Source organism: Bufo gargarizans, chromosome 2 (assembly GCF_014858855.1).
Source record: "Bufo gargarizans isolate SCDJY-AF-19 chromosome 2, ASM1485885v1, whole genome shotgun sequence".
In the NCBI taxonomy this organism is placed as follows: domain Eukaryota; kingdom Metazoa; phylum Chordata; class Amphibia; order Anura; family Bufonidae; genus Bufo; species Bufo gargarizans.
In genome coordinates, this window is record NC_058081.1 from 173,140,073 (window position 1) to 173,154,949 (window position 14,877).

The following is a 14,877-nucleotide window of genomic DNA, read 5'->3' on the forward strand; positions in this document are numbered from 1 at the left end:
GATAGGCAATCTTGAGCCGTTGAAGAGCTTGGTAGTGTAAGGGGGCCGGGAAAATGGCCTGGATAGACGATGCCAGAAGTCCTATTAGGCGCGCCAAGTGTCGTAAAGATAACTGTGGTCGAAGCAAAGCATGGCGTAGCTCTTTGCGAATCGACCGGATCTTGGATAAGGGTAGGTGGAGGGTCAGGGACAAGGAGTCTATTCTGAACCCCAGGAATTCCATCGAAGTAGATGGCGCGAGACAGGACTTCTCTTGGTTTATGATAAACCCTAACCTTGAAAGGAGATCGACGGACATGTCAAGGTGACGGCAAAGGAGGGACGGACTTTGCGCCATGATAAGAATATCGTCTAGATAAATTATCATGCGCACCCCTCTGCTTCGCGGCCAAGTGACGACCGGTCTCATCACCTTGGTGAAGCACCAAGGGGCGGACGAGAGGCCAAAGGGTAGGCAAGTGAAGCGCCAGATCTGGTCTCCCCAAAGAAAGCGTAGCAGATCCCTGGAGGCAGGAGCCACCGGGACCGTGAGGTACGCATCTTTGAGGTCCAATTTGACCATCCAATCGCCTGCGAGAAGCATGTCCCTGAGAAGATGGATGCCCTCCATCTTGAAGTGACGATATTGGACTAACGAAATGAGAGGTTTCAAGTTGATGACTGGGCGCATCTGACCACACTTTTTCTGAACCAGAAACATTTTGCTGATCACACTCGTATTGAGAGACCTGATGCGTTCTATCGCCCTCTTGTGGGATAATTCCATAAGTTCCTCGTGAAGGTGTTGTTGAATTGAGGCTGGTAAAGGTATAGGACGGGGGGGGGGGAAATGAGGCTCGGGGGAGCCACTAAGTCTATAGTGAACCCTCTGACTGTGTTCAGCACCCAACGGTCTGAGGTGATCTCGGACCAGGCATGGAAAAAGAGACGGAGTCTGCCCCCGACACAATCTGTTGAAGAAAACACAGGGGGAGCAGGGCAGGTACTTACCAACTGGACGTCTAAAGGAGGGAGCTCTGCGGAAACCCCTGGAACGTCCTGGTGCGCCCCTAGAGGGGAAGAAGGAAGGCTGGTGTCTGGGATCCTGAAGCGAGGATCTGTAGTTGTAGGAGCCTCTCCCCGTGCCGCGGGGGTGGAAGTCAGAACGGCCAGACAGACGGCCCCTTGAGCTGCCAGCCCTACTGGAGAAACGGTTATTAAAGACTTTTCTCATGGAGGTCTGGGCCTTGTCCAAAGCTGTGAAAGCCCCGACGTATCTGTCCAAATCTTTTATAAATGACTCTCCAAATAGAAGGCCCCGGGCATCTTTGCCCGCCTCAGACAACGCTAGGTTGGAGAGTTTTGGCTCCACCTTCATCAAAATGGCCTTACGCCTTTCTATAGCCAGGGAGTTATTCACATTCTTTGTAATACAAATGGCCCTCTGGATCCATCCCCCTAATTCAATGGGGTCAACTGATCTACCTTCTGCCTTGGCGGATTCCGCCATATCGAATATTCTGGCAAGAGGACCCGTAATGTCTAGGAGCTTGTCCTGTACGGCTCTAAGAGCCAAATTCAACCCCTTCTTGGGGTTGAACCCCGTTTTAGATAGAAACTGGACCATCTTGGGGTCCACCGTGGGTGTCTCACACACCTTGTGGGGAATAAGAGGGCGTGGACACTCTGCCCGCAACTTATTGCGCGACTCCTTGCTTAGAGGAGTGCGGATTTTTGATTCAAAATACTGAGCCACATGAGTGGCCGGGAGCCATTCCGCAGAGCGGGGGTGATGCAGCTCATCAGGGTTAAATAGAGGATCCCCCAGGGGGTCAACCAAAATATCCTCCCGCATTTGAGATATATTGCTGCAGGGCTGCGCTCTGCATATAATTAGGGGGGACATCAGTACAGTTGTCTAAAGTAGGGGGCACTGAAGGGCAGCGGGGGTTCCCTGTCCAGGAGCGGAACCAGTGCTACGGCGAGACATGGGTGTGTGTTAGGAATAATTCACCCCAGATCACAAATCACAGGAAAGGACCTAAGGACAAAGGGAAGAAGGACTAATGAGGATACAAATCCGGAACAAAGAGGCAAAAGCGTAGGATAGGAAGGGTCTCCTGCGGTCAGTATGGCGCGGCGAGACACTGGCTAAGATGGCGCCGAGATGCCACGATATCTAGGCAGAAATGGGACTGTAAGAAGCCGAAATCCCACGAGATCGCTGGCGGAGTGAGAGGCGGCCCCAAGATGGCGCCCGAACTCCCGCGACAAGACGGGCGGGAGACAGACCGGGAGTGTGAAACCGATGGAGGGGAAGAGAAGGAGGCTAGTAGCCCGGTAAGAGTCGATGGACAAGTGGGAGGTAAGGCGTGTGGGTCACAGTGGTTTAATTCACCCCAGAACTAACCCTCACTGGAAAGGAAAAGGATGCCCAGGTACAGGAAAAGTTGGCACAATGAGGGAAAACGAAAATTAGGGAATACCAAAGAACTCCCAGCATCTCCCAGTTCAGAAGGGATTTAACCCTGAGATGAACAGAAAACCAGAAGGAGACAACACAATGAATACACCCCCAAGAAAATGGATACTCATCTGCCATGGCAGCAGCAAAGAAAGAGGATGATCCTAGGGGTTGTACCATTATATACTGGGATAGGAGGGAGGAGTTGGTTACTATGGTTTTCTTTCTGATTGACTGTTCATTTCTTTGCTGCTATGGTAACAGTAAAGAGGAGTTAAAGCAATAGGAGCCTCCGTGTCTTGTGATAAAATCAGTTCTCACATCAAATTAGTAACCCAACCCCTTATTAATTTAATACAAGAGTAGAAAGAGCACCAAAGTGTTCTCGCGCATGTGCAAGATTTTCAGACTAACGCATGAACTCAGGCTTTAAAATCAGAGCGAGATCTCTGCCATGGCCGCAAGATGCCAGGTTCGCACCTCTGCTCAGTGATCAAGATAGGTTATGCTAGGTCTCCTTGTATCTTTCTGCAAGTCCTCATGTTTTCTGGTCTTTCTGTTCTAGATGTCTGCTTCTCAGTGGCATGGAGGGATGAGGACCAAAAAAAGCTAGGTCCATGTTATGTAATCACTGTAGCTAGCCTATGTCTGATGATTGGGATTCGGATTGGGAAGTTTCAAGTGTTCAACAGCAAGCTGATCAGTTTTTAACCTGGTTTAATTCTCAGCTGTTAAAATCCTTCCAGGAGATTAAGAATTAATTGTCCGATAGGTTATCTAAAGGAGAATGTATTTCGGACTCTCAGGATTATGACCTAGGGGTTTCAGAAGATTACTTTCTAATTAATAAGGATACATTTAATGTTTTATTGAAGGCAGTTAGGATTGGAGTCTGAATTTTCTAAAGAGGAGAAATAAAAAATAAACAGCAGCTTTTGTATTTTCCCAAAACATCAGGCAGATTTCTTCTAGAATACCCATTATTGGAGGACTTTTTTCAACTTCATTGTTCTTAGCCAGAAAAGAAGCTGGATTTAGGCCTTAGGTTCAGATCCTTGAACCATTTAGATCCCAAATATATGGAGGGGTGGGAATCACCCCCAAAGGTTGATCTTGCAGCTGCTCACCTTTCAAAGTAATCAGTTTCTGATTAATCTTTGTTGAAAGCGCAAATGGATTCGCAAAGTGGAATGTCTTCTTAGGCGCAGCTATTATTCAGCAGCAGCTTCTTCTTGAGCAGCTTTATCCTCTATTCCCTTTGCCAGGGCCTTGCGAATATGGCTTAGTCAGGTTTCTACTGACCTTCAAACAGGGGTATCTAGAGAAGAAATGTATAACTAGCGTGGCCAACATGAAGTTAGCTTCTGAATTCATGCTTGATTTCCTCATGGATATTCTATGGCTTAGTTAAAAAAAAAAAAATGTCTCTTTCTACTACAGCTCATAGAGCCCTATTGATGAAGGAATGGTTTAGCAATATGCCTTCTGAAAATCATTTTTGTTCCCTTTCTTTCCATCCTAGTAGCCTATTTGGTCCTTAACTGTAAAATGTCCTTAAATCTTTGAGTGATGACAAAGAACTTCTTTTCCACAACAACCCAGACGGAAGTTTAGGAATTTTCGTCCCCCAATCCAGACGGTCTCCTTGATCCAGGAAAGGTTGTAAGCCCTCAGACAGGGGAAGACACTTCAACCAAAGGATGGGAACTCCGCTTCTTCAGTCAAGAAGCAGTCTTACATCGAGACCATTTTCTACGACTAAACAGGCGTAGAAAACGGTAAATGAGACGGGCCTATTGGACCATGCCCGTTTCCACTCACGGCAGGTCTAAAAAAAGTGCACAGGTCTAAAATAGGTCAGGTATTTCTGTTTAATAAATGATCCCCTATGTGCCTTTGCATCAGATCTGTATGACTAACTTGACTAACTCTGGCAGTCCCATAGAGTTTGAATGGAGCAGAAGTTGACCAATCCACATCCAACAATTCTCATGCACAGACTTTAGCTCCTTTGGTAGGTGCCAATTAGGAAACGTATTCTCAAAATTTCACATTCTGCATAGAGCTGGATGATGCTCTAGAGCAGGCATGCTCAACCTGAGGCCCTCCAGATGTTGGAAAACTATAACTCCCATAATTTCCGGACAACCTACAGAAGGGCATGGTGGGAGTTGTAGTTTTAAAACAGCTGGAGGGCCGCAGGTTAAAGGGAACCTGTCATGTGGATATTTGATTATAATCTAACTAATTATATAAAATCATTAACTACTAAAAAGTACCTTAGATGTATTCACTTACTGGTGTGACAGATGGTTACCGCATAATATACAGACAAAGATGCCGCATGCCAATGCGAGTCCGGCGTGATGTCATGGAGTCCAGCGTATATTTAATTTAGATCTATAGCCACTCCCCTGCCCACCTCCTGCTGATTCCTATGGAAACAAACTGTCATTCAGCAGCAGGTGGGCGGGGAGAGTCAGGAGCTCATGAATATTCATGACTCATCATTATCAGCTGGAGCTTTTCAATACAAGATGTTGGCAGATTGACTGGGTCAATTAAAGAAAGTGACCCAGCATTTTGCTAAGCGAATCAGTCACTTATTAATGTTGCCCTTAGTTAGGACACCATAAAACTGGTGACAGGTTCCCTTTAAGCATCCCTGCTGTAGAGTTTAGTTCTATTCCACAGAGCTTCCCGATCATTACCCTGTGTATCTGCCCATGTAAATGGACCCTTAGACCTGACAGTATAAAGCTGAGCCAGATTTAGACTGTCTAACTTTATAAGGGGAGATTTACCAAAGCTTTCATGGCACATTAAAGGGGTTCTGCACTTTCATTTAACTGATGATCTATCCTCTGGATAGATCATCAGCTTCTGATCGGCAGGGGTCCAACACCCGGGACCCCCCCGCCGATCAGCTGTTTGAGAAGGCAGCGGCGCTCGAGCAGTGCCGCAGCCTTCTCACCGTTTACCGCCGGCCCACTGACGTCACGACTAGTATCAACTAGCGTGGGCGGGGCTAAGGCTCCATTCAAGTGAACAGAGCTTAGCCTTCTCAAACAGCTGATCGCTGGGGGTCCAGGGGGTCGGACCCCGCCGATCAGAAGCTGATGTCCTATCCAGAGGATAGATTATCAGTTAAATGAAAGTGCAGAACCCCTTTAAATATTTCCTGTATTTTTTGTCCGGTTGCATCTCCGGGCTGTTCCCATTATAGTGAATGGTGCTGGGGCGGACTTCGGCAGCACACGTGTTCAAACAGTACATATCCGGCAGGCTGTTCCCCTGCTGAAACAGCCTGCCGGAAAATTCCCTAAAATCAGTGTGAAAGAAGCCTTATAAAGTGGCAAGAAAAGGGTGAGGTGGAGCCTGATGGATGTACTATAATTTACTCAAGAAACTGCCGCAAGTTATAGATCAAATGTACACCAGCCACTAGTTATGTAGATTTGAGTTTCTGGCGAATGGAGGGCCAGAGATGCTCTTAATAAATTAAAACACAGCGGTGCACAGGAAATCACAGGTATAGAACCAGATTTGCCAGATTTTGTTGCATTTTAAGCCCCATTCGGATAAGTGCCAACCATTTCCTTCTAAGCCACGCTCCCTTTCTGAGAGAGGACCGGAAACTATCTAAGATATGTAGTAAACCTGGTGAGAATTCTGGTACATGTTTATTAGTAAATCTGCCCCAATGTATCTGCTCAATACATCACTTTGCTTAGGAATCTTCTTTGATCTCATTTTGAGACACGAGTATAACTATTCCTTCTTTGATGCTTTGATGAGACTTCTATTTGAGTTTTCATCTACTCTTAGGCCTCTTTCACACGGGCGTCTTATTTTTGGCCCGGATAAGGTGCGGGTGCGTTGCGGGAACACGCGTGATTTTTCCGCAAGAGTGCAAAACATTGTAATGCGTTTTGCACTCGCGTGACAAAAATTGCGCATGTTTGGTACCCAAACCTGAACTTCTTCACAGAAGTTCGGGTTTGGGATCAGTGTTCTTTAGATTGTATTGTTTTCCCTTATAACATGGTTATAAGGGAAAATAATAGCATTCTGAATACAGAATGCATAGTAAAACAGCGCTGGAGGGGTTAAAAATAAAATAAACAAATAATTCAACTCACCTTAGTCCACTTGATCGCAAAGCCCGGCATCTCCTTCTGTCTCCTTTGTTGAATAGGACCTGTGGTGAGCATTAAATACAGGTAAAGGACCTTTGATGACGTCACTCCGGTCATCACATGGTCTTTTACCATGGTGAATCACCATGGTAAAAGATCATGTGACGTACCATGTGATGACCGGAGTGACGTCATCAAAGGTCCTTTACCTGTATTTAATGCTCACCACAGGTCCTATTCAACAAAGGAGACAGAAGGAGATGCCGGGCTTTGCGATCAAGTGGACTAAGGTGAGTTAAATTATATATATTTATTTATTTATTTTTTTAACCCCTCCAGCGCTGTTTTACTATGCATTCTGTATTCAGAATGCTATTATTTTCCCTTATAACCATGTTATAAGGGAAAATAATGATCGGGTCTCCATCCAGATAGTCTCCTAGCAACCGTGCGTGAAAATCGCACCGCATCCGCACTTGCTTGCAGATGCTATGCGATTTTCACGCACCCCATTCACTTCTATGGGGCCTGCGTCGTGTAAAAAAAAAAAAAAAAAAAAAAAAAAAAAAACGCACAATATAGAGCATGCTGCGATTTTCACTCAACGCACAAGTGATTTGTGAAAATCACTGCTCATGTGCACAGCCCCATACAAATGAATGGGTCCGGATTCAGTGTGGGTGCAATGCGTTCATTGCATCCGCATGGAATACTCGCCCGTGTGAAAGGGGCCTTAAAGTCTCAGGCACAAAACTTCCAAATTGTAGAAATTTCTGCAACAAATCTACCATGTGTGAATATACCCTAAACTGTTTATGTACACAACATCATCATTCACCTAATACTTTCCAACATGTTGAATCCAACTTGTATCAATGCCATCATCGAAAGTCATCAGTACTGAGAGCATACATTTCATATATGTGCTAGTAATAACTTACAGATTGAGAACGCAAGTTGTCTAAAGAAAATAAATAAATTAAAACCACGTAAAACACATAAGCCAAAAAAGCTTGGCAAACAATGTGGATAAAAAGAGAACGATATTTATTAACTAGCCTATTACATGATGCAATTCTGCCTTGATTGGGCTGGCTTCTGTTAATTGGTATTCAGGAAATTTGCGACAGCTTCCATCGTATAAGCAATAGCACAGGCTAGAAAGCATTAAAAAAAAACATAAGTGCATGTTTCATAAGTACCTGATATATTAGCCCTAAAATCTGCCATAAGAGTCCTATGTTATACATCCATACATGTAATAACATTATTATATATATATATATATTTACAGTATATATGATTTGCTATATAAATTTACAGCTTAAAAGAATGAGATGCTTCCTGTAACAGGTAACAGCATTCAATACCAAGATATTAACATGGGCCAGCCATATTTCATTATAAGACTATGGAACTGTGCAGCGAAAACACATCATCTTCAATATACAGTGCCTCACGGAGCTATTCAGTTATCAATAATCAGCACACACATTCTCACTGTATCCAACTTCAATTACACTTTCCTCCACTGGTTAGTGATGCATTAGCAGCATAAGAAACATTTCCTTCATCCAGATGCACACGAGAGAGGAACTGTGCATACGATTCATCTTTGTATAATTTAACATCAGTAAACTAGAGGCACTTCCTATCACACACATCATTAGGTAGAAAACGCTAGCAGAACTCCATTCACTCTATAACCCTCGTGCCACTAGGGAGGCTTGTAACACACTGCTCAGCAATGCATCACGGGCCACCAGGCAGCAAAAAAAAAAGTGTCTCAGATCGGATAAAGTGTAATAAATATCTTCCAGTTCAGGTCTTTGGTGTCCATATTTTGTAGCGTTTAGCTCTCACAGTGTTGCAATTTGGTTTGGGCTTCTGAGGCGATGTGCTACAAGGTGAGGCACTTCTTCCCTATTTGACAATTACTGGAAGGGTTACAGACGCGAGTCTTTTGTCTGCAGTCCATCTTAAATCTTGGTAACATAATTATTAGGAAAAAGTCCTTGCTTCCCCCGTAGTCTTCCGGTCCACCAACCTGAGTGGTCTGTATGGGACAAGAAAAGAAACATTAAATCCTCTACATCGGTAGCAGACTGTCAGTTATCAATCAAGCGATAAAATGCTGGATACCTGCAGCCACCACCAGGGGGAGCTCACAAGATAGAAGTAGTATAAAACATAGGTAACAAGCTAACCTACTGATGGATTTCAGCAGCTTTGCCAGGAGACCTGGCTACTGAACTGTCCAGCAGTTTTTAAATAATATATGAGTGAGAAATTGCATAGCAAACAACTGCATTATTCATGCCCTCTAATTGTGAGCTGCAATGGCCTTCGTACATCTTATCCCACAGCAATACTGCACTAGGGTATACGCCACAAAAAATGTATTGTAGCAAGCTAAAAATGATGCAGACTAAGGTTATACAGTTTGGACGGAGCCAATTACCTTCTTTGATAATCTCAATGATGTCATTGGCATTAAAACTAAGCTCGTCTGTATCCTGTGCATCATATGCATACAGGGCCTTGCACTGCGGCACTTGCGGTTTTGGTTTAGGCTGAGGTTTTGGCCTTCCTCCACCAGGAGGGGGGCGGCTTGTTGTCTGTCGACGCGCACTGTAAGGAGACAAAATGTATTTATTAGTAAATGGGAGAAATGAATCAAGCCTCTCTCAGATTTGAATGATATTCAATGATTGACCAGTAGGTGGTGCTGTTGTACAAGGATTATATATGTATGGTTAGAGGAATTTCAGTGGCTATGCATGTGCCATCACTACTCTTTCCAGCTGTAGGCTGTCACCAGTGTGACATGTCACATGATATTAATCCTTTAGTAATAGCCACGCTGACAAAAACATTGTGACGCAGAGAGGTAAAGAACTGCAATTAACATTGAATTATATGATACTGAGTCCCATACAATAAGCTAATCTTTACCAAATAATAATTCTACAAACACAGTGTTGCACTGACCGCATCAATCAGAAAAAAAAATTCTGTTGAATCCCCTATTACTGAACAATCTGGATATTATGGAAGTAATCCACTTCATTTCCTGTCTATATACATCATTCTGCACCTTGTCCACAATTAATAGCATGGAGTGTAACCTAAGACTCCTATCTAAACAGTGGGCGGATTTTAATTAATTATAGATGTACAATAAATTTACCGCTATGCTGTACGCTATATATTGTTCTTGGAATAGACCAGAGTTCTCCTTCTGCAATGTCATATCCGTGGACAATTTGTATAGTCTTATATATTTTTCCTGCTGATCCATTATTAGGTAGTTCTGCAGACTATGTATAATTTCATCGACCAGGCTGCTTTCTTGTGTGTAATATTTGTTTAATGGCACATTTTATTGCGACTTGTGGTTTTACACTAGACCCTTAGTGTAGTTAAATCAACATTGTCTCAGTAGAGTTGGTTAGAAGCAGCTGCTGAATACAAAGAGTCTTTGATTTGCAGTGGGCAATTTTTCTGTGGTCTCTTGTTCCTTACAGTACAACCGTGTCTCCATTTGCAGCAAAGCAAAAAGAAGAAAAAGTTGCACGATATCCTTCTTAAACTGAAACATCATTAAGGACTTTTCTGCTGTCTTCAGATGGCAGAAACATAAAACCAGCCGAATAAAGGTTTTATTTTATAATTTTTTTTCCTATTTTAACCCAGATCATTCCCATATGATACATTAAATACTTTATCCCATGAAAAGTATTCCTATGAAATGACCAGGGCATAGCAAATGAAGCATTACTGCAATATACCTGCTATAACATATTATAAGGTTTTTTATCATGTACATTACATTCTGCTCTCAGGTAGCGCCCTCTGCTGTTCCCTGTAGTCCACCTTTTCCTGCATTAAGTGGTGGCCAGACATGCTCGGAAGCTTCCTCCACTCACTTCTGGTCTCATAGTGAAGAAGCCCATATACCCTTTATTCATTTATATATATATATATATATATATATATATATATATATATAAAAACATTGAAATTGCAACACCAAGAAGGATAATCCATAAGGTTGTGCAAATCAAGGAAGTAGCAGGCATCGCTAAGATCTGCAGATTACATTTTCAAGCACCTAACTCCAAGCTGTTAAATGTGGGAGGGGAATAAAAGGCAGAGTAAAAGCAAAGTTTTTATTTTTTTGCCACAATACCCCGAAAATCAGATCAAGCCATGTGAGATGATTGTGTGATGCATCCTGTTCGTCGACGTGCCAGTTATCTCCACTTGAGAGGGACAGAATCCTTAACTGACAGACCTTAGTTTATCACAGCAGCATGTATTTTGCCACAATACATGCCTAGGCCAAGATGTCAGCATTGTTCAACGTTGAGAGTCCCAGTTGTTGAGATAACAACAAACTGGTAAGACATCAAGAGGTGCACAGAGGCAAGCAATGCATGGACGGATCGCCTGATTAGAAGAGTGGTGCATAGTGATCCATTCTGTACTGCAAGTTAAAAGTCACATCCTAAGCCTAGGGCGGTAAACAAGGTCTACACAAACCATCAGTAGGTGTTTGCACAACACTGGGAAATGAGCCAGATGTCCAGCTAAAGGTGTTCCACTGACTTTACGCCACCGCTCTCAACAGCTATCATGTTACAAAGCAAGCCAGCAATGGAGGCCTGTCTTCTTCAGTGATGAGTCCCGCTTTTGTTTTGGACGCACTGATAGCCAGCAATTGGTCTGGAGACCACGTGGCAACACTATGAAGGAGGTCTTCACAAGTGAACTTCACACTGGTCCTACTCCCAGGATTAAAGGTGTGGAGTGGCATAACATATGGTAGCTGAACCCATCTAGTCTTCATTTCATATACACTAGCAGCTCAGCTCATTGATTTACTGTATTTTCTGGCGTATAAGACGACTTTTTAACACATGAAAATCTTCAAAAGTCGGGGGTTGTCTTATAGGCCGGGTGTAGTCTTGTAAGCCGGTATACTGCGTGCTGAAACTTACAGTACTTACTTCCGAGCCGGACTGGAGATTATGACAACACTATTCGCTGTTGTGAGACTGTGAAAACTCACATCCGATAGTATATTCTAACCCTGAGGCGTCCCCATCACCATGGGAACGCCTCAGGGTTAGAATATACCATCGGATCTGAGTTTTCATGATCTCACAACAGCGAATAGTCTTGGCATTAGACTATGCAACCAAAAGAGGGCGCTGTTCATGAGTTATAAACAGCGCCCTCTATTGGTTGCATAGTCTTGATTATCTATTAGCTGATTCTGGGAAACAGCGAATTCTCCATTCTGCGCTTCCACGTGTCCTTGCTGTGAAGAGACTCTTGCCGGACCCGTTCTGACCAAACCTCCTGAAGCACGAGCTGGGCAAGTGGGTGAGTGGCGCGGGTGGTTTGCGCTCGTATGGTCTTCACGCTGCCCTGGAGTGGAGGGCACTACAGTGAGCGGTGAGGATGGGTCTCGGGCGGCTGAGGCAGGCGGCGCTGCATCAGTGCCATTATCAAAGTAAAAGTCCAGCCTGCCCTGATTGGCTTGGGTCTTCTTCCCCTGTAGCATTGTGGGTATGTTTACTAAGGGAGCCGGGCACAATTGGCAGGGGTTTTATGGACTGGGAGAGGGGAACTGGCTTACTTTAAGTCGGATTGTGTTTATATATTTTTTTTTGCTAATTTGCACATCATTAACTTGTCTATCGATCCTGTGGTTTCCATAATTCCACAACCTTTCCTTCCTGCTGTTGCATTTTCAATGTTGAGGAGTCTATATAGCAATACATCTCTATAGACAGTGGAGAAGATACTAGGGGTGGGCATTGTATACTGTAGTGCTATTCATTTGTGGAATTTCTGGTGCTGTGTCTGAGGGACCACTTTCTATTCAAGGGAGAAAGGGGTTAACAAGAGCTGATTGCAATGCACTCTTTGGAGCTGCAGGTGACCGATTATTACATGGGACAAGCTGCTGCCCACTTACAGACAGGGAAGAGACAAGTCCTCCAGATAATGTGAGTAAAAAAAAGAGAAAAAAAGGTGGAAATGACACTGGACGGCAGCATTTGTTTCTACCGATATATTTAAAATTATGTTGTGCATTACTCCAGATTTTTTTTTTACATTCGTGGGATAACCATATTAAGGATTTGATCTGGATGTGTTGCATTGATATTGTATAATAGTATACATTGTTTTAATGCATGATTCAAGTAAGTAAAACTGCAGTGTAAAACATCATTCATGTTGAAATGTCATGCATTGTGTGTGTGTATATAGTACTTGTTATTGACCATCATACAGAAGTTCTACGGCATTGTAGGTTCTCATTCCACATTTCACCATAGCCTCACTCATTTAAAAGGGTTTTCCCAGTGATTCCAAGAACGGAGGTTCCACGAGTTCCCTCTCTGAATGGAGCACTGTCTACATCAGTCCCATAGAACTGAATGGAGTTGTGGATCTACATGTGCACTACTGCTCCATCCAGAAAGGGAGGGAACTCGGGGACCCTCAGTTCTATGGATTTCAGTCAGACCCACAGTGATCCAATATCTATCATCATCTATCCTGTGGAGGTGATAAATACTATTATTTAATGCTACTCAGTCTTGACCCCTAGAGGCTGCATTTTCTGTTAGCGATCACCGCTTGGTCATTTATTATTCTCAGTGTCTGGGTATGTCTCCTTACTTTTGCAGAGGTATAATTCTTGAGTAAACATGAAATGAAAACACTCCGTCATACATGTCTGCAAATAAGAAGTTATTCCAGGACTCTGCTCATCACTTGAAATACTCGGCTCAACCTTCTCTAGATTTCCCCTTTGCCAGCTAACAAGTTGTTATTCTGACCTTTTAAGCTGAAACCAAACAATACTCCCTTGAGAAGCTGGACACTGTACTGCTCATGCTGTCTACTTTAAAATATGGATGACAAGTTATCAGGTCATTGAGGCCCAATCTACTTGCAGTGCACATGGCAATACCTCCGATTGTAGATACCAACATACACCATTCCTAGATGCTACAACTGACAAAATATCACCAGCTGCCAAGTCTCTGTTCAGCACTTCAATTTACAGTAGACTTTTCACTTGCTTTGTATTAAATCCCCTTTAGCAAACATTTATATCTCTCTCTTATGTATTTATGAGAGGGAGAACTGATCAATGGATTTAAGCCTGGGCTACATTGTTGGGGGAGAAGTCATCAAGCCCTACACATTGTGACTTTTTGAACGTAATTGTGCAACAATTTATTGCCATTTGCCATCTTTACACTGTGGTTAGCCTGAGACTTGGGTACACCACATGGACTCTACTAATCACTACATAGACCTTATCCTCCTATTGATTTAAGGCTAAAACCTTTATTTCATTGCTGTTCAGCTACAACAAAATATTGTTATAATTCCCTTTGCAAAACATGTTTATTTATTATGGTCACCTGATAATGATGTCACTATGTGCACTCAAAAGGTCTATGTAGTGATGAGTAGAGTCCACGTGGTGCACCTGCACACCTCATCCCAATGTGTGAAACACCTCCTGTGATACATGACATCAACCGCGCATGAAGATATCTACATTTCATTCAGTTTGCATAAGCTTGAGGAAGACTTTATGCCAAAATGTCGCCTCTGGTAATGTATTTACAATAAACCACATGTTGATTTTTCACAAATCTAAGGAGCGCTGCTGCAACTTTTTCTTAAAGGGGTATTCCGGTTGTTTCAAGTTATCTCCTATCCATAGGATAGGGGATAACTATTAGATTATATATGCATTGGATTACAAGAGCTCATCTTCGTTATTAGAGACATGTCTGCTGACAAGAGGGTAAATGGTTGTGCCAACAACTGTTAGGCTGAGTTCACACGGGCGAGATTTCCGCGCGGGTGCAATGCGGGAGGTGAACGCATTGCACCCGTACTGAATCTGGACCCATTCATTTCTATGGGGCTGTGCACATGAGCGTGAAAATCGCAGAATGCTCTATATTGTGCGTTTATCACGCAACGCAAGCCCCATAGAAGTGAATGGGGCTGCGTGAAGATCGCAAGCATCCGCAAGCAAGTGCGGATGCGGTGCGATTTTCACGCATGGTTGCTAGGTGACAGTCTATTCACTGTATTATTTTCCCTTATAACATGGTTATAAGGGAAAATAATAGCATTCTGAATACAGAATGCTTAGTAGGTGGTCAATTGAGGGTTAAAAAAAAAATTAACTCACCTTCTCCTCTTGAATGCGTAACTTTTTTTTAATTTTTTTTAACCCTCAATTGA

At 43.3% G+C, this 14,877-nt stretch overlaps 1 protein-coding gene across 1 annotated transcript in view; it reads right to left on the reverse strand.

Moving 5' to 3' along the window:
- Positions 1–7,608: 7,608 nt before the first annotated feature.
- Positions 7,609–14,877, reverse strand: part of MYO1E (myosin IE) — a 187,157-nt gene continuing 179,888 nt past the window's right edge. The window contains exons 27-28 of the mRNA XM_044279713.1: positions 9,044–9,213; positions 7,609–8,638 (exon numbers count right to left, since the gene is read on the reverse strand). Coding sequence (XP_044135648.1) covers positions 8,562–8,638; positions 9,044–9,213 — 247 coding nt within the window. The 3' untranslated portion in view covers positions 7,609–8,561. The remainder of the gene's footprint in view (positions 8,639–9,043; positions 9,214–14,877) is intronic.